General features: G+C 41.3%; 1 protein-coding gene across 1 annotated transcript in view; it reads right to left on the bottom strand.

Moving 5' to 3' along the window:
• usp43b (ubiquitin specific peptidase 43b) overlaps positions 1–21,486 on the bottom strand; it is an 86,508-nt gene that overhangs the window by 47,865 nt on the left and 17,157 nt on the right. Inside the window, exon 3 of the mRNA XM_082531937.1 lies at positions 5,162–5,265. Within this exon, the coding sequence (XP_082388063.1) occupies positions 5,162–5,265 (104 nt within the window). The remainder of the gene's footprint in view (positions 1–5,161; positions 5,266–21,486) is intronic.

The raw sequence follows: 21,486 nt of genomic DNA on the forward strand, positions 1-21,486 counted from the left end.
CAGCCCCATACACAACAAACTGTGTTGCTCTGACAACTTTCTACCAGAACCAGCATTAACTTTACAGCAATTTGAGCTACAGCAGCTTGTCTGTTGGACCAGACATCACCAGCCAGCCTTCACTCTGCCCATGACCCTGTCGCTGGTTCACCACGGTTCCTTCCTTGGACATTTTTTGATAGATCCTGACCACTGAAGAATGGGAAAACCCCATAAGATGCTCTGACTCCGTCATCTAACCATCACAGTTTGGTTCATGTCAAACTAGCTCAAATCCTTACACGTGCCCATTTTTCCTGCATCAACTTTGAGGACAAAATGTTCACCTTCTCCCTAATATCTCCCATCTACTGACAGGGCCAAGATGAGATAATTAGTGTTATTCACTTCACCTCTCAGTGCTCATATGTTATGCCTCAAGCTATGGTTTCACTACAGCTAAACACTTGGAGCCTTATAGTTTTTTTTCTGCTTCTGGCTTAGTGGGACGTCACTGCGAGCAGATTTCCCTGATATCGCATGTCAAGCACGCAGCTCTGGCTGTGAGTGCAGCAGCCTCGTCCAACTTCTACTTTTTTGGCACAGCCAATAAACCAAGAAGGAAGAGAGTTAAATGGCTTCCTTTAGACATTGTACAAAGGCCCAGTATACAATTATTAAGGATTATATTAAACTTCATATAATGTAAAGATGCGATAATATAAAATACTGAGCTAGGTCCATTTTAGAGGGCCTAAAATTCTATGCATCAGTGAGTGAACCGAAGTAGAAATGAAACTAAAGTCATCACAAAACGAGCTTTTTGATCAGCTCCAGAATGTGATGACACATAACATAAATAAAGATCTAATAATTGTTGGCGCTGCTCGCTTGGACGGTGATTTAACTTGTTTGAACATGTATAATGGCCGTGATGATTGCATAGTGACAAACCGGGCTATTACAAGGATAATTCTCCGGTCTGTCAACTCTAGATGTTGTATTGCATTGGACACTGCATTGCAAAGTGCTACACGGGCAGTGACGGAGCCCCAGGACTCAGTTCCTTGGAAGCCAAAAGAGAGAGAGAGACAGGAGTTGGGAAATTTTTCTTCCAAGTCTAATTCTAGCAGTGCAATACATTCATAAGCAATTAAAAACTCAGTGTTTGGATGCTTGTCTGCAACTCTTGCACTGGTAAAATAGACTGACAGTGTAATGTATATGCTGGAGTATCTGTGTAAAGGTTTTGCTAAGGAAAACTCAGCCTGTAGTACACAGTATACAACAGAATTGAATGCACGCATGTGCAGTAGCACTTTTAAGCAATCAAAAACAAGTAAAGACTATATTATAAATAAAGGACCTGAAGTCAGAGTACACCGGTGTATACTTTAGCTTATTCATTCTCATTTGACCCCCTGCTGAGGTAAAAAAATATACACAAACAAAGCAGAGGGTCAACAATAAATACATCTATCACCCATGTCCAAACACAGATACAATCGCTTTAAAAATTCACATTTAATAAAAATGTCTTTAGAGTTAAACAATGTCGTTATCTTATATGCATTTGGTCTCAATCTAAAATATACAGCAGATATATTTAATGATTATAAATAAATAATGAAATAATGATACTAATATCCAAGGTTTCCCAAGCTACAGAGTATGTGATTAACATATGTAACATAATAAAATCTGCCCCACCTACACCTCGCCAAATAACACCAAACCTAAACTATGCAAATTATTTTCCAGCTGGAACTGTCGCTTAAATAATCCAGAATGTAAACAGATACATGGATACACTCATATCACTTTTAAAACATGCCAGGTTTCCAATTTTGCCTCAGGATATCAGATATCCTTATGTCAAGTGCTGCTTTTATGTACTTGCCATTTACCACTCCAGTCTGTCCCCATAAATAAGAAAGTCCTACATGATCAAATATTTGCTTTACCTTCACAGCCCAGTTTGATATCAAGTGGGCCGGACCAGAACACTTTCCTGCAGTGTAAAGACGTTTAACTACACATTTAATCTCTGCTACATCTTAATGTGGTAAAAACAGAGTAGTGCATCCATTTTTGGACTCCTTCACATTTTTCAAAGTAGTCCCCTGGGCCAGATTGGAGTCTTTATTGAGCTTATTCTGGCCCTCAGGCCTTATGTGTGACACCTCTGATCTACACCAAGATCCAAGAAAGTCCTTGGTAAAACTAAAAACGCAGCTGCAGCAGTATTAAGGATGTACAAAAGCAGGTAAAGCACCACTAAATACAACCACAATGGCTGTCCGTCTGCAGTGATGCCACTGACAGTGCACTGCTTTCATCATCTACCTCTTAAAAACAGACGATTCAGAGCCGGCGGTATTCTTGTCTGTAGGAATTTTTGTGACAGCTTGCTCTCAAATTTGCTGAAGAGCACGAACAGAAGCCTAACGAACACCGGGCGCAGGCTAAATGCTTCAGCTTCAGCTCCAGTATGTTTCTTGTGAACATGACCAATACATAGCGCAGAGGTTGGAGCGTGATGATATGGACCTGGACGAGTGCAAAAGGGAGACAACATTTATAGGCGGCACAGACAATGCCTGAATGCTGGCTGACAAGATGACTTCTGTCTCCTAAAGCTTGGCAGAAGATGAATATTCCAGCATAAAAAGGATCCACAGAGCTCTGCCAGAATCACACAAGAGTTTCTAAAGAAGGAAAATGTAAAAAAAAATAAAACCCAAAAAACTATTACTTGACCAAGCATTTCACCTGCCTTTAGTCAAATAAAAAACCTTTGGGGTGTTTCAGAAAAAGGAAAGGTGAGGCAGCACATCCTCTCCATCAAAGACGAGCAGGAGGAAAAAAAAGAGTCTCAGAAGAATGGCAGAACATTTCTTCAGAAATTTGCACAATAGCAGCATGAAAAATAAAGGTGGACATAAGAAGTGTTGAAAAAAAACTGCTTCAGATCTGAGCTCCTTTTGTGGGCCGCGTCTTTTTACTGCAGTAAACCTCAAACGGTGGTTCTAATTTTCAATAAGAGCAATTACCCCGCCCTTCAAATTGGTGCAATTATTTTGAGGTGATAACATTTTCAATCTTTTGACATCTACGTGCTACCGCAGAGCGATGCACTCGCTCCTGTTGTATACTGCGATCTCTCTCTGTGCCGTCTCACCCACTCTCGCTGGCTAGGACACTATTTGAGTGGGAGAGAGGAACAAATCTTGCCTGCCGGGCTGCTACGGCTGCTGCTTCCTATGTAGACCCACCCAGTGTGTCACAGCTGAAACATTTGAGAGTGAGGGTGGCAATTAGGCGATGCGCTCTGACAGATGTAATACTGGCAGTCACACAGAGCTGCCAATTTTCCAAAGAATTAGCAGATGGAAGAAGGTACAGGCCACAGAGAGTACGCATCAGAGGCAGTTCAGCCTGGAAAGCCTGCACTTTTATAAAAAAGTCTTGTTTATAAAAAAATTAGATTTGAAATCAGCAGCAGCAGCAACAACTGCTTAGATGTTAGGTATAATAGAAGTAAACTGTAACCTAACTCAACTAACCAACGAGGCAAAGCGTTGAAAGCTAAACTGCGGCATAAACGTAGTTTCTAACGGACAAGATTAAAAATTCCATTGAGATAAAGTCGACCTGTTCCACTCTCAGGAGGCTGCAGCTGACAGACGTGTACATCAGCCGCCTCTTTATCTCCAGGATGACTGATCTGTGGGAGACATGAGGACATCCAGCTGCACCGAAATGTTAATAAGACAGTGTGCTAAGCGCTTTCCCCCTTTTTTCCCCTTAAAACCCACCTTCCAAAAAAACAGGAAGAAAAGTCTTTGATTGAAAAATATTCACAAAGCATTACAACAGAGAAAATACTCGACCATTGTGACATCCCTAATTGTTTCAGCACAAAAAGGAAAGCACTCTAAATAAGTACTTAAGAGATTTCTGTTTTTCTAAGAGGCTCAGAGGTTAGAGAAGCAGGCCAGTTTTTCATTGGGCCTTTTCAGAATAACTGCCTCTGTCTGCCTGGTAATTAGTGCTGTGTGTGTGTGTTTGTGTGGGCGAAGATTTAAAGTCCTTCTAACCTGGCATGTGTGTCTCTGAGGGCTTCTCTGTAAAAGAAATTATGACATCTCCATTAAATCGGCCGTATTTAGCAATTACTCTGCAATCTGACCGGTGAACCCTGAACACCGTGTACTGTGAGCCTGTAAGTGGATTGTGTGATTTGACCCCCTCTCTTCACTGGTATTATTCAGTAATATTTATGTCATTTATCTACACAGTGTGAGCCTGGACGAAACACAGGAGTGCCATGAGACAGACGTGTCCGCAGGAGCTATTTAAGTCGTGACCTTTCTCTTGCAGAGCAACCTGACATTTAGACCACTTGACAACATGGCAGTGGACCTTTGTGCAAACAAAACTCACAAGATGCTTGATATGGTATGTGCTGATTTCAGCCAAACAGAAAGAAATGTCTGCTGGCAAATAGTTTTTGGTTCAGAAGAATTTTTTTTTTTACAAAGTCACTTTTGTCTTGCTACAGTCATTCAATGGGAGAAACAGTTTGACAGGCCTTCTGTGTCTGGTAACTGTTAGACCAAGTTACAACCATAGTCTGTATATAAAAGATGGATGCACCTGTTGAACCTCTGCAAAAATCCCTTAAACCCAATTCTTTCTACTGGAGTAGACTCCTTTGGATGCACAAAGGAATCTTTTTTTAGTACTTAGGGATGAGTTGATTCTTGTTCTGTAACTTACTGTAGGTAGTATTGTGATTTTCACTTAAATAGTTTATATGCTTTACTAAGTCTGAAAGGTGAAAAACAGGTTTTTAATGCAAAATGATGTTTAAACTGTTGCTTTTATGTAATACATCTATATAAACACAGTTTTTTCCTCCACTAACTTTCTATATTGTGTTCTTGTGTGCCCCCACTCCTTTGTTCTTGGTCTCCCTCTGTGACATACATTAAAATGCCACTTCAAGGAAGTTACCCGCATCTTTAAAATACAGTCTATTAATGACTCAGGGAAGGTTTCAGCAGTCACTTGTACCATTATCTCTTCACGTAATGATAGTAAGCCAGCAAGATGTGACAAACTGATTTGTCCTTAATGTCGACTTCATTTAAATCAAATTTTATCCTTAGAAACTCACTTGTATTGTGCCTGGAAATGCTCCTGGACAAAGCTGTGCTGGACTCTGGGCTGCTGTGACTGGGATGGATCAGGAGACGGCACTTCCTCAGCTCCAACAGGGCCCTGCGGCACAAAGGAGGCCACACATAAACACAGAAAGTCTATCCCATTCTCACATTTATTATATATATACTGCAAAAGTTGTTAGGCATTGTTAATGAGACAGCAAATGTGTACTTTAAAGGTAAATTGAGTAAAATATCACCAGTAGATGTCAGTAGATTGCAGACAACCACCCATCGAATTCTGTTGTTTTTTTTTTTACCCCTTCCTAATTCAAGTGTATAATCTTAGCTATGGGGGATGATGTAGGACAAACAACCTCGGTTGCCATCCATCTGTAGTGAACTGTTATGTGTCCATATCTATCTACTCTGGAAGAAGCTGTAAAACCTTGTGAAAGTAATCTGAAGAGATAGTGAAGCTTAGTAGCAACAGCTAATGAAACTTTCTTTGAAGTGGATCCAACATTGTTGGATTTGGACGCTTAATAAATAAACTCTCATACGATGTGAGAGTGTAATCAACCTTTTTGAAGGAAAGTGTGATTTTTTTTCTGTTAGCTAACAACCAGCTGTTTTTTTTTTTAGCTAGCTTTGTGTCAGATGCCCGAAGACAGGATGGTTGCATGTCTTATTTTCTGAGTAACTGTAAAAATACCAGGAATAAATCAACATGTTTACGCACGTTTTTGTGTGCTAGAGCCCTGACTTCAGTTTAGGAGACAAGGCTTGAGGTAAGGAGGAAGTGGATGAGGTGGAAATGAAGGAGGAAACAGAGCAGCGTTAGAGGAAGAGAAAGAAAATATACTGTACATGTACAAATGTTAAACAGCCGATTAGGTGTTAATCGATGTCCATCTCGGTCACAAGGCATTTGCACGTTTTTACTTTGCTTTTTAAAAAACCTTTAAAAGAGTGCTCCGTCCTAAATATAACCCCTTCAAGAAGCCTTTATTTTTATTTTATCAAATTCTTACAAATGGGAGGAAGCTGGCCTTGGATGGAGATAAAAGTAGAGAAGTTTAAAAAAAGGAGTGAGCAGCCAAAGAATTGCAAGGTCACACTAAATGTGTGGGATGAAACACGCTGGGAGGATCATAAGCAATGCTGACGACACAACTATGTGAACAATCTTCTGCATCAGTTTGCAGATGAATTCATGTTTTCCTAATTACAAACCATAAGCAATAAACGTTTGAATAATGTGCCTTTCACTTCATAATGCTGCCAAAATGTATAGATCTGTTTGGCTGTGTGCGTAAACCAAAGTTATGTGACGGGCTGAGAAGAACACAGTAGTGTTTGTTGTGCTTTAATGCCTAGTGCATCATATTTGATACACAGAAAGAGACTTCTGCATCATCAGTGTAATCCCCCCCATGAAAAACCTCAATAAATGACAAAATACATTAGAAAAAAAGAAAATATGAAAATCGTTTTTTAAAATTTGTCAGCAGGTTTAATAAAAACTCAAGACACTGAATTTTCTGGCAGTTATTTGATGGTTTAGGCTTTAAAGGGGTTAATAATGACACACTTTAACTAAAATTTAAAAGTGCTGAACGTTATGACACGTAGTCACACAGTGATATTTCTGTGCTGTATTGACTCATTCACACCTTTTCAGGCAGGGGAAAATAAAAGCTGGAAAACATTCTTTAAGTGGTTCTGCTTTAAAAGGGCATAATGTGGCATACAGACCTGCTGCTAGCATTCCTCTGCTCACACGCTATCAGTCCCACAATAGCCTGGTGTAAAAAGTCAGGTACTTGAGACTGCATTAAGTCATCATATCATCTCGGTGCTTTTTACGCCGGGCTGGCAGAGCCAAATGGAAATGCACTCTCTGAGCCTTCTCTGTTGACCCACACTCTCGCTCTGTTTACTATTCCTCAAGTTTCTAGCTACTGGTCCCGTACTGGCTGCCGCTGTTCCCAGGCTGGCAGCTCGACCATGACGTCCCCTCACAAAGTTAAAAAAGGGGGTTTTGAATTTCTAAAGGGGAGAGGGAGGTGGAGGGTGTGTGCGTTTGTTTGTCTGTGAGGTGCACTCAGAGTAACGGAAGACTCCTTTGCAGTTTGCCAGCATTTCCAAATGCTGACTCTATTCTTCTGAAAGCATTTGAGCTCACAGAGACCCCAGCCTGAAACCTGACCACCCTGCTGCACTGTGCTTTAAGAGGAGCACAATGACAAACCTCTACCTCCTCTCTTTTCATGGAGTCGAGGAGCTTTCATATCTTCCTGTCACGGGAGGATTAACCAAAAGCGGAGGTTCAACACGGCTGATCTTCCAGTTACAGCTTTATGTACAACAAGCAGTGAGAGCTTGAGAGTGCAGCCTGTCGTGCATTTGCATTTCGAGCTGACATCAAGCGCAGCATTTTACTCCCTCTTTTTCTTCCACATGCTTGCTAATGGATTCCACTGCTATCTTTATGGAAAGATAAAAAGCAACACCGAGGCCACAGAGTTCAAACACAGTTGGTCTTATCACCTCTCTGGAAACCCATGCCCTGCCGTGTCAGTAGACTGCAAGGTGTTAGATGTGTGCTAACAGTAGCTGTTGACGGCGTGGACATTTAAACACAGTGAGGAAGTGGGGGCAGCTTATGCGCCTTCTGATATGGGGTTCTGAAGAGTTATCTAAATGATCGTGGTCAGATATCAGTTCCCACAGAGGAAGCTGCGTCTGCTGCTGGTTTAAGAAATTGTTTTACAGGTTGGGAAATGACCCCAGCAGAACAGGGGGGCCATCTCAAGGGATGGCATGCACAAGTCTGAAATTGAGATGCTATCTTTGAAATTGCTTGTCAGAAAAATGTGCCATCTTTCAACCTGATAAAACTGTAACTAAACAGACAGGCAACAGAGAGAGAAAAAAAATTCACCCAGCTATTTATAGAGCCACGAAGGAAAAGAGAGAAAAAAACCCGACATAAAATGTCACTACTTTTCTGACACTTACCTTTCAGTATTTGAAGCAAACACACACACAAATGTTCCCTACTCTTTACAAATATTTTCATTTTGCTTGTGTCTCATTACGACATTTGTGACAAGCAGAGGCTCATCCAAGGGGAAACTGTTTTACCAGTCCAGTTTAATTTTATTTTATTTACACAGCTGCTTTATATTGTAAGGTAAAGACTCAACAATAATACAGAGAAAACCCCAACAATCTGATGACCCGAGCACTTGGTGACAGTGGGAAGGAAAAACTCTCTTTTAACAGGAAGAAGACTGCAGCAGTGATAAGGAGTCAGGCTAGCAGCATTATGGCTTTCATTTGTACACGTACAGTAGAATTACTGCTTTAAAGTCTCTTTTGGGTTGGTTTTGTGTTTATACCTAAAAAAAAATCTAAGAAAGATTACTTGTGTATTCTCATTGGGACAGGTATATAGAACTGTAGCCTAAGGTTTATATAGCTATCAATTTAGAGTGTAATGTAAAATTAATGTAATGAATGGCATAACAAATTACTTTCTCCAGGGAGTATGTATGATAAAAAACTGCACTGCTTTTTTATGACAAGTTATGCGTAATGTGTAATACATTACTTTTTAGAGTAATGACCCCAAGACTGGGTCTAACCTCGTTGGAAAACTCAAAAGTAAAGTGTGGAACAATTCACACATTTAATGCTCAACTTGGTTGTGAACTGAGGACAGCTGTCTAATCTTCACCCTGCAGGAGGAGGGCACATCATCAGCACAGAAGGTACCTCTGCTAGTTAGCCAGCTAACAGCAACAGCTTTGTTAATGTCATGTCAAGGCAGACAGTGTGGAGTGGAAAGCAGTGGACCCAAATACAGATGAACGAAATGTGGAAACGTAACTGTATTATAACAAATGCCGTGCCTTTTATTGACGCCGAAAAACAGAAGATGAACCAAACATAAGAAACAGACAAATGAGAAACTAACCACAAAAACCTAAACTGGGGAAACTAAATACACAAAAACCAGGAACACTAGGAAACACACAAATACCTGAGACATGGGACGTTAGTGATGGATGATAAGCAGACAATCAGACGAAGACAAAGTGCTTAAATACACAGAGGAATAATGAGGGAATGAGACAGCAGGAGAGCATAGCTGGGAGTAATCACGTACAACAAGACCGTGAGGAAGCAAAGCTGAAAACACTAACATAGCACATGAGACCGTCAAAGTAAAACAGGAAACATGAGACAGGCACAGAGACACGGACTTGACACTGAAACGATGAGAAGCATAGACATGAAAGCATAACTTGATTAAACGTGACAGAAGGAACACAGGGGAGACAGAAACCTAAAGACTAGAAATCACCATAAATACTAAGGAATAACTAAAAGAGCCAGAAATACAACACACTGAGAAACCACTAAATCACAGGGCACTGGGTCACCAGACCCCGGACATGTCAGGCATTAATGTTCCACCATTAACATTACTGTTAGTATTAACTGTGGTCTTCAATAGAGAAAATATGTGTAGCTATAGTTTCTTTTTATTTGAAACAACATTGCTAAGAATTGAAGTCAGATTGAAGTCATTTCAATCTGGGCTACCTTTTAACAGCAGGTTCCCTCGTGGGGCTAGTGCTGACCTATCACTGGTGGCAGTGCTTCTAACGTTACTGCATCCCTGTGGCTGTTAGGCTGCTGTTACACACTGGGTCTTCATAGTTTTACATGGTAACACAAGAAGGGTGGTATCACCCCACCCTTCTTGTTGCAACTGACCAGTCATATATCTGTGATATTGTAGCCTTGTAACTGTGTGGACAAATACAATAACATGGCTTGTCCCTAAGTAGAAGTAGGATGAAAAAAACACAGGGTCATGGTGGATATGTGGGCCACACATGAGACTTTCACCCAGAAGAATGGAGCTTGTGTCCCGCGTCAAACTTGAGGTCAATGATAGTTGTTTTGTTTTTTCAGTTTGACTCAGTATAGCCACCAAAACTACCTGAATAGATTTTGAAAATAAAATCCTGGATGAAAATTTTCTCCTGTTTCTTTGATGTCCTGGGAATGAGAATGTGTTGGGAACACAATGTAGCGCGTTTTCAATCCAGATCTGTTTGAACTGGTGAATTCTGATGCATTTTCATTGTGAAGACTGTTAATTTAGCTGGACCAAAGGGAAAAGGAGAGTCTCAGAGTGCATATGGACTTTGTTATGGATACTTTAAAGTAAATTCTTTTGATTTTGGCACACTAATCCAGTATTAAATTAATCTGGTAAGGGGAACTCCAAAGAACTGGCCCCTCTGACTTATAGAGTCAGTCAGAAGAAGAACACTGCCAAGAACAAACTAAGTTGCTAAACAGAGAAAAGACCCCAAAATGAAATCGAAATAAAAACCAAGGCCAGTCATATCTACAAAAGCAACACTGGGAAATGTAAACACAAAAATGTGCAGCTGCCAATATCCGAGATATGTAAAGCCTGAGAATTGTCTACCTCTGCTTAATTCAATAAGCCTCAATGCCAGGAGAGGGGCATGTGCCAGTGCCTGAGGAGCAAGGAGTAAATTAAAACTCAAATCCCTCACCCTGGCACCTTGGAGTGCTGTAATTGATTTCTGGGATTTAGATAAATGACAAAGATACGGCACGCAACTGAGTGGTGGGCTGGAGGCCGACCGCCAGCTCAGCACTGTCAGCAGGAGGCCAGAGTTCACGAAGTGTGATTTTTTTAAGTCGGCTGAAAGAAGAACAGAGAGTGAGGCCACAATGATTGAGAGCGAGTCGTGATAAGCAAATTGTTGTGCGGTTGGCTGCTCAGCATCAGACAGCCGCCTGGAAAGAGTCAATTTCTAGAAAAATCAGAGAACGCTAGCTGATTTAAAAGCAGAGGTCAGGTTTCTTGGTAGTTACTCATGCTGGAAACAAAAATATGTCATTGCCTTAGTGTAAGTACATTACTGACTAGGATTGTGATGGTGTATTAAATGGATTCCAATCGTTTGGTTTGGTAAATAAAAAAAACATCTTATTTTGCTATGCCCTTTAAGCCAAACATTTACAACATGCTGACAGCGCTGGCCGATTCATGTCTGAGTGACACGACAGGCACAAGTGATGTTCACTATGTCTAAGTGATGATATAAAAGTCATGTTTCATGTTACTGCAAAGCTTTAAAAGCTGCAGCTGCAGCCACCCTGCATCCAGCATGGCAGAAGCTGAGCAGACACCCTGCCAATTTTAAGAAATGTGTATAATGTGTTAACTCACACTACATACTGAGTTTATGCTATGCTCATGGTCTGAATTTGCAACATCACAGTGCAGAGCTCATATTCAGCAGAAATACCAAGGCCTTCTGCCTTCTTATTGTTTTCTGTGCAATAATAATATACCTGTGATACAAAGGGTCATACCAAAAGAAGAACTTTATGTAATGTTACACCACTTGTAGAAGCTGCTTTTGGAAGTTTGCCTATAGTGTTTTAGGCACCCTTGGCAAAAGCACTACATTTACTCACAATACGCTTCAGCAGTGTGGATGTAGACACCGATGACTAGCGCACTACCACATCTCTGTTAAAGACTGTTGACTGCTGGACATCTGTACTTCAGCACGAAAGCCTGAAATCACACAGATTAACAGTGCACTCTCATCCCATTGGAGAGGCTTTCAATAATTCACCCCCCAAAAAAGCGTTGCTGGGAGTGATTCATCTGTGAGTGGATCCACTGTAAAAGAACTCAGGCGCTTTTACTCCACTGTGGCGAAAACCCAGGAAATGTGGCACCCCTCCCATCCTAACAGACCACCCATCTCATCCTGATGGGGGGAGATGATCGTATAGGAGGGGGTGAGTGTTCTTAGTAATGGCCCTGATGTGAATAATTTAAACAAACCCTGGAAATGCACAGGAACGGACACTGGAGAAAGCACTATGAGGAAGTGATTGAGAACAAGCCACAACAGCACCTAAATCCCCATGGCGATCGTAACAGAGAGGGTCAGAAAAGGATAGACAGCGATATAGGGCAGCTGTAAAGACACACATATGCATGCATTTATTGATATAAGTAGTGAGTCAGTAGTGTACTCAGCTGACAAAAAGACTGTTGATAAATAATGGACGGTCTCTTTCAACACCACCTGCTGTTGCACGGTTATCTCTCTATAAATAGTCTCAATAACTGATTCTGGGAGCTTTTCTCTCTGACCCTTTTGGCCCATTACATCCTCCCCAGGCGATCGCTCGTTGTGGGGTACATTCATATTTATTTGCTCAGCGTCCAGACATAAGGGCTTGGACTCTAAGTGACCTCATGGTTGTAACTGAATGACGGCTATGTGCTGCACATCTTAACAGTATAATGGCTTCAGTCTGCTCTAGTTTTGACTGACTTTGATCTTCCACAGTTTCCACAAATCAGAAATGATCAAGACAGCCTGTGCTGCTAGGCAACAGCCACGGAAACATGTACACTGCTTTAAAAAAAGTTAAAGAAAAACTTTGAAAACATCAGATCTCAATGGGGAAAAATTAAGCTGGATATCTATAAGGACTGGGTAAGGTGTAAGAAACAAAAGGATGCCACATTGTTTGATGGAAATGAAAATTATCAACTTCACAAGGCTGAATTCAAAGGCAACTCGAAAATCAAAGTGCAAAAAATAATGGAGCAGGCTAGTCCAGTCTAACAGTGGGTCTAAGGATGTTATCCTGATACCTAATGGCACCTGTCTGCATCTTTTTCTTTCTCCCGCTCTCTCTCATCTATCTTGTCAATGACCCTCACCAACCTGTCCTCCCATCTGCCATCTGTTTGTGTAGCAGCTTAGTCTACCACTGCCTCATGAAAACCTTGGAGCTCAGTTACAATAAGATGCTCATCCTTGAAACACCTTTTTGGATTTCAGTTACTACCATCTTCACCACTTCTTCAATCATGTGCTGTTAGAGATTTGCTTCTATGCTTCCGAAATAATCAAGTAATCAATTGGCTTTGTTTTGCATCTTATATGTTGTCATGGCAATGACATCACTTTATGGATGGATAAATTGATCAGTAGATAAAATAAAGCATTTGATAGCTGCTCTGGTCTGTGAGACTGAGAGACACAGATTTATAGATGAACATTTCCTTTTTTTCCCAGCTAAGGTGGGCTTGCGTCACCGTGCATCAGGAGGACAAACCTCTCTACTACTTGAGCTGGAGCCACAACAATAGGCGTTCGCCCGACATGAGGCCAAGTTGTCAACTCTTTGCACTGAGGGGGAGGGGTTTCACATTACACTAACCAGTCACTGAACATCAACGTCCCCCTGCTTTACAGCCATGGTGCTGCAGTGCTAATCAATAGCATTCCCACAGCATTCACTGGACTGATTACTTTTCAGCAGAGAAAGCGCTGTTTCCTCTCACAATGCCACATGAATTACTCAACAGAGCAGTGTGTGCTGATTCAAAGTTCTGGACCAAGGCAGAATAGACAGATGACATGGATTCTAATATTTCTTCTTGTGTTGTGCTGTCAATGGGTTTTGCAATTTTCTTCACATTCAGATCATCCTATCATTTTCCTGAGCTATCACCAATAACAGATCCACTGCTCCCACTCGCCACACAAACAGTGCAGAGTGGGAGCATGAACCTGTGTGAGATATGGACATGTGACACACTCTCCAGATGCTTCATTACATACACCTTGCTAGCACTTGGTTGAGCCCCCTGACACCTTCAGAGGTGCCCTAATTCTTCATGGCATAGATTCAACAAGGTGATGGAAACATTCCTCAGAGATTTTGGTTCATATTGACCTGACTTGTTGACTTGTTGGCTGAGAATTTCCCAAAGGTGCCCTATTGGAGTGAGATCAGGTGACTGTGGAGGCCATTTGAGTTTGAACTCATCGTCGTGTTCAGGAAGCAGGTTTGAGATGATTACTTTGTGACATTATCATTATTATCATTATCTTTAATCCAAATTCTGACCCTACCATCTGAATGTTGCAACAGAAATCAAGCCTGTGTGAACAGCTTCTTGTTGCTAGCTGACTGGAATAACACCCGTCATGGTCTTCCGCTGCTGTAGGCAGCATGTCTGATGGTTCAGGATTTGACTTGTTGTGTGTTCAGAGATTCGTCCAATTGTTACGCATACCACAGCTGTAATGCGGGATTATTTGAGCTACTGTTGCCTTTTAATCAGCTCAAAGCACTCTGACCATTCTCTGACCTCATCAAAAAGGTATTTTCAACCAGAGAACTGCTGCTCAATGGATACTTCAAAGTTCAAAGTTAAGTTTTGAATTTACTTTAAAGGCAATTCACTTGCTGGGCCCATGTCCGCATTTTAGGTTTAACAGCATTTTAGTAGGTAAAGGTGATTGGCTTGGACATGAATTGAGCTGCAGTTTGGAGAAGGCCTCGAAGGGGACTGGCAGCATCCCCCAGGCAGATCCTCATGTACTAAATAGGCACATCATCCGACGTGCAAACAGCATAGTGAAAGGCACTTTCCACCCCTCACATGCATTGTTCTCCCTCTTCCCATCTGGCAGTAGTAGTATAGTCTTGTATAATATAGTACTGTATAGTTAGTAATTAGTACCTTTTTATCCCTTAATTTTACCGAAATTTAGCATGTTATTTATTTGTAATTTCTAGTTTTATATCTCTTGGAGATATATCTTTTATATACACCATGAGGGGCTTGGGGTGAAACAGCCTTGTTGTAAGCTGTATGCTCTGTATACTGTTGTATTGACAATAAAGCTCTTGAATCTTGAGAAGTGAAGAAGTAAAAGAAAAAGGGCAGAGAGGATAGGGCACGTAAATGATAATGAACAGCTTGTAGAACTGGGGTAACCTATGTAGATGAGAACCGGAAGGAGCATGTTTGCAGGCGTGGTCACGCTCCTGAAATTCTCCAGAAAAACCAAAACAATGAACTACGTGTGAATAAAACTAGCAAATACGTGATATTCTTTCTGATTTTGAAAGACATTATGTAAAATTATGTAAAAGCCACTGTGAGGGAGCTTTGTGTACTTGCTCTGCTAGTCTAAGAACATCATGACAGCAGAACACAGACCTATAAATGGATTTCATCATCATCATCATCATCATGATTATCATCATCACCAGATGGTAGAGAACGGGCTTTCAGCAAAAGAAATGAAAGCGACAGAAGGAAAAAATGATGCATCAGACAGACACGGTGACACGAGAACAAGCCAAGATGCAAAGCTGGTCAGAAAGCAGGCTATAATCATGTGGCCTAAAAGGTCTTGGTGTGGTGTAAACACAGTGTCTGAGTGACAGGTGCAGCATATCCACTAACCACGCTGTGAAAGACTAGGTAGTGTTTCTATCTTTCTGTTTGTTTTGCTTTGTGTTTTTAACCATTCAGTGTCATACGAATGAGTCATATTTTTAAAGCAGGTCATGAGCTGACTGTTATGCGTAACACTGAATAGGACATCAGTTTTGACAAAACAGCCCTTGCCCCAATAATTTGACCTCGGCGTGAGTCACAAAAACGAAAGACACTGACTAAGGGCTGCAAAAAGTAGAGCTTGATTAAATAAAAAGTGATAAACGATGAATCCTGGTTTCTCTCCATTTTTTTATCTACTTGTTTTTAGCTTTGTATTTGTGAGCTGAGCACTTTTTCTTCTCAGCAGTTGGTCACCTGTAAAAGGAATATCCCACACTTTAGTATCTGCTGCTGCATTTCTCTGTCTGACTTTAAAGGCCCTGCTGGAATTATACTTCTTGTTTTTAACCAGGTAATGAACTGAAAGATCTTTGTACCAGTGCCTTAAGACACTCACAGGCATAGTGTGTGTTTGAGTGACTGTCTGCATTAAGAGTGAACTTGATCAAGACCGATCCTGTGCACAGGAGCTAACGCTGATCCAACACACACTTTGAAATTATTTAGTTAGTTTATTTTCTTGCAGAGAGAAAGAAAACTGATGAATAGTATGTTCAGTAAAATGAAGGTAAAAATTACTGTACACCAGTGGATGTAATGTAATGTACGTTCATGTCACTGGAAAAAAAGTGATTCATGTCTCTTTGAAGGTATCTCAAACAATGTCATGGTCTCTGTGTCTCCTTGGTGGACCTAGGTTTCAGGCTACATGTTGATTTTAGTTTGTGTCTCTCTCCCCCTCCCTCTCCTCTCTCTCACCTGTCTGCCTCTCTCACCAGCTCAGCTGGGCTCCCGCCCTTGGCCCACGCACCTGCTGTGAATTTACCTGATTACCTGGACTCCTGGGCTATTTAAGCTGAGGGCTCAGAAGGCTTCTTTGCTGGATCGTTGAGTTACTCTTGTCAGTACAGCCACGATAAACCCTGTTTCTCGTGTGATTACTCTGTTTATGCTAACTGCAGTTCTCTTGTGCTTAGGGCCTCGGACTCGTCTGGTACCCCCGATCTGTTTCCCTGGTGTGGAGTGGAGTGAGAGTGAGTGTGCTGAAAACAAATACAAGAGGAGCGAATGAGCGGAGTGTGTTTTGGACCGTTGCAAATCCTTGCCCTGTACACTGTATATACTTTCACGTGGTGTTAATAAACATTTACAATGAAGTGATGCGGAAACATGAAAAGTGTAATGTTTCCAGAAGTTCCCTCCCTGTACTCTGAGAAAACACAATCATGTTGCCACCATTTAGCCTGAAGAACTTGGCGTGGTTGTGATATATTTGATTAGGTTTAAAACATGACAAAGAGAAAATCTCAGGAGTCAAAAGTGGTTACACCCTTTATAAGGATGCTTAAAGCAAATGTAACGACTGAAAATACAGATAAAGTCGGTCCACTGATAAGGCCCCCGCTACTGTTTAAGAATAAACCTGCAGTTAAAGCTGGATGATATAACAGATCTCAATTTTGTTCATGTGGAGCGAGTTACAGAAAAAGGCTTATCCACATTTGGTGAACTGGGTTTACTTGATAATGTCAATAATTTTAGAAGATATTAAAAAATCCCAGAAAATATAACATAGCGTTATTCATCCGAATATGAGCAACAAACATGTCACAGTTACTTTTGTTTAAGTGGAGAAGATAGGTACGTCAAGTCTTTTCTAAAGAGTTTATGGTGTCAATCACCAGTTTCAAGTCTTATTGACTACAGCTGTCATGATCCTGGGCCATGTTGGCCCAGCATTCTTAGTTTCATGTATTTTTGTATTTTGTTCCTTATGTGACTTCCCCTTGTGACTTTTACCCCCTGTGTGCCCCTCTGTGTATCTGTGAGCCCTCGTTTCCCCTCTTGTTTTATTCCCTGTTTTCCCCAGCCCGTTATGTCTGTGCTCTCCCCGTGCTCCCTCTCTCCTGCTGTCTGCGCCTCTGTGTACTTCCTGTTTTACTTTGACAGTCTCCCGTCAGTATGCGTCATGTTGTGTTGCTCCTGCCCTGTCTCGTTACGATTATCTGTGTCAGCTGTGTTCCCCGTGTGCTCCCACCTCCCTCGTTAAACCTCTGTGTATTTATGTTCGCGTCTCCCTCATTCATGGCCGTGTGTTTCTCTGTGTGCTAGTGTATTGCTTCCCAGTGTAGTTTCTTATCAGTTTGTTTCGCCGTTTCCCTCCAGCAATAAAGCTGTGTTTTGAGTTCATTCCTGCCTCTGTGAGCTTGCGTTTGGGTCCACTTCCTGCCTGCTACACAGCCGAATCATGAAAACAACATGTTTCATTTGTTCATTTCGTTTGCTTCACCTCTTCTCACAGCTGTAAATTACTGTCCCATTTAGAGTCCAAAAGGCCAAATGGGTCAAGGATATGGTGCGACTGATGAGTCATATGAGCATGCAGTTTAAGTCAGTTTCTCTTAAGGATGGGCCCCACTAACCAACAGATGATGTCACAGTCTCTGGATCCATCTTTTGTTTACAGTCTATAGCATGAACCCAATGGAGCCAATCGTCACTCACTCTGCCTCACAGCTTTGTTCCTCTCTAAAATAGGAAATGGGCATAAAACAGACAGATGTTAAATCTTAAAACATACAAACAAAACCTCTGGGTGAAAAGGGTTCTTAAGATGAATTCTTCCAACTTTAAGTCGGAGAAGCTGAGAGATAAATTAATTCTAATGAAGGAAGGTCGACCTCCTGAGCTGATGAGGTTTATTATTACCCTCCTGCTTCTGCGGCTGCTGCTGATGATTGTGGTGACACAGATGAGGATAAATGACATGCGCATCAACAGAGCTACACAGGAGACTCTGGTACCCGTTTCATGGCCTTCAAAAACAGCATATACTGTGTTATAAAACAAGTAATGGAGCTTAACTCAATCACATTTTTATTTCTGGATCGACGTTCTTTCTCCAGCGTGGCATATCTTGGTGAGGCTGGATTGATAATTACTGCTTTCCATTCATCTTTACAGGCAGCTTCAATTTAAATCAAGATAACACATTAAAAGTGGACCTGGCGTGACAGGCACACCTCCCTCCTTAAATTATTTCTATCAACAACTGTTTAAATCATTTCACTCAGCCTCTTTCAGGCAATTGAATTGACACACTCGCTGGAAAACCTCCACTCAGCAAATCTGAATCATTTAAATTGTTGGGGCCGGTGCTGTACGCCAATCAGACCCAGCAGGGTTGTGAATAATGTGTGTGCAAGTCAATCTCTTTATATTAAATAAAGAATCAGTGTGGTCATTTAACTAGATTTCTCTTCAGGTAAGAGGCGCTTCACTCGTGGCTCGTGTTTGTAGACCAATCTGTTAGAGTTCAAACAATGACTTTTAAAGCTTTAAATATTTTAGTTTGAATGTAATTAAACCCATCTAACCCCTCCGAGAACTCACAATGACACAAAAGCAAACCCTAACCATGTTTCCTTTCATTTCAAAGCTCTCCACAACCTAATGAGAAAATGTCTTTCTGGGTTGGGCTGCATAGCATGAGAGCAGCTTTTATAGCAATGCCCTTAAACTGTTATTCAAACCACCAGTGATACATTGTTTGGTCTGGAGATGTCAGACAGTTAGAGTTTAGCTGTGTGTCTGCTGCAGTGAGCAAGCTCATGCCTACAAAAGTGTCTCTTTTTGCAAGAATCCAGCCTCTAAGACTGACAGACTGACTACAGCTAGATCAGCTCCTGTGCTGCTTCAGATATCAGTCCCTTATTGTGCTATTCCTTCCTATGACATGCTCAGAACTTAGCTAAACATTGTGGTTTCGGATATACATCATTGTTTTTGAATCATACTGACAGCTACAGTGCAACACAAGGGTTCAAAGATAAGGCCTGGGGGCCAGAATCAGCCCAGTGAGGACTCCACGCCAGGTTTCCTACTGATAAATAGCCCCATTGTAATTCATGCTAGACCAAAGTAATTAAATAACAGATAAACAATTAAATGACAGTCCATTTTTTAAAAACAAGGACATTTTCTATGACTTAACAAAAATGAAAGTCAAAAACTATCATAACTTTTTCTGCAATTTTACATCATGTTGTTTCATTGGTCCAGCCCACGTAGAAATGTGGATTATTAAACATTTTTTGTGTGTCTTTTTTAGATCAATATATCATTGAGTGGAAAGTGTTATGAGCAAAGATTTCTTAGATTTCATACTACATTAGACTGGCAATATACTGGAGTTGAGTGTGTTGTAGTGGTAGAGTTGGAGCAGCAAGGAAAAATGTATTTATTTTGCTCCTTAGCAGTTTAGAGCCACTCATGTATCACTGGCATTACGCTGCAGTGCCGCAGCATGCTTATGCATAGAGCCTGGTCAGTTGGTAAAATGGCCTGCATTTGTATAGTGCTTTTCTAGTCCCTAAGGACCCCAAAGCGCTTCACACTACATTCTAGAGTGAGTTCTAAGTGTATGGCTTCTTTAGCGAGTCATAAATGCACAACAGCTTTAGTACAGACTGCAACATTTAAACCTTTACATGCGCATTAGTTGGGTATGGGGTTGGTGGGGTTCCAAGTTGGAAGTCTGATTTAAGGGGGAGTTCTGACTTGGATCTTGGACATGGAGTGCACCATAAGCCAATCAACACTGATGTGGGTCAAAGATGAGTGAGGAGCTCAGACACTTAGTGGTCATATTTGCACCCTAACCTCCAAGCTGCTCTTCCAGCTGGGTAGCTCTGAACCACAGGAAACCATTTCTGCTTGGCAGGACAGACAGTATCAAAGGCTGAGCACAGAGGAAACGCATACACACACGCACCCACAGCACAAAACACACGGGATGCCCAACAAACCCATTCACATCCCAACCCTACCAGAGTGGCGAGCGGCACCGACCGCACACAGGCAACTACTTAGCTGTGGGTTTAACTGTGCACTGCTATAGTAATTGAAAACAACCCAAGTTTGAAACTTGGGCCCACTTCTCGGCTCCTGGCTGGATGTGTCTAATTTCAGTTCACGAGCACTGAGGACGAAAAGCTGAACTACTGGGAATGCACTGAAAAATCAGCCGAGTATCAGACTTGTTGACTGATTATGGCCCAGAAAACGCTGTTCTAGATTCTGCTTAAAACAGATCATTTATTCTGTCATGACTAGATGAGCCTGTTTTTTTAAGCTCTCTTCAGAATCTCCTGTTTTTGTGTTTGCAGCTTTAAATTCACCTGGCTGCCATTGGCCACACACCCCTTTTAGATCAGGGTAATGCCTTTTCCTAGGAGCGATTATTATAGTTGACCAGTATAGCAAGGAAAAAAAACACAGGAGGGTTTGATTCAAAACTGGAAAAGGCATCTTAGAGTTAGCGACAGCAGAAGCGGCTCTAGTGAGTAAATAAAAATAAAGAAAAGCGCAGCTGCTGGTTTGGAATTGAAGAGCAGATCTGCTCCAGTTCATGTTGATTCAGACATAAGCTTCCTGATCTATGAAGAAAGGAAAGAAACAGTCACTTCTCAGATTTTGTGGGTCTATAGACACAAATGAGTCACGCAAATTGGAAGCTGCTGAATATGTCCGACCACTGGCTGAAAATTACTGTAACACAAGGGAGGTGGAGCACTGCAATTTTAGGTGACGCTATGACTTTGTGCGTCTATTTACTGTTTGTGCTCTATAACACTGCCATTACTGATTAAGACTCAGGTGTATTAAATATATTGTTTTAATAAATGCTAGAAATGTTAGAAAATGGTGTCGGCAACATGTAAAATCTGAATTTGATGCCAACCTCACGATTCGACAAAGTTGGTACAGGAGAAGGTTTACCACTGCATTGCATCACCTCTTCTTTTAAAAACTGAGGGAACCAGTTGCTGTCATTTTGAAAAGCAAATGTTTACTCAGTTCTTGCTCAATATTGGATTT

The sequence above is a fragment of the Aulonocara stuartgranti genome (genome assembly GCF_965226115.1).
Source record: "Aulonocara stuartgranti genome assembly, chromosome: 4".
Lineage (NCBI taxonomy): Eukaryota > Metazoa > Chordata > Actinopteri > Cichliformes > Cichlidae > Aulonocara > Aulonocara stuartgranti.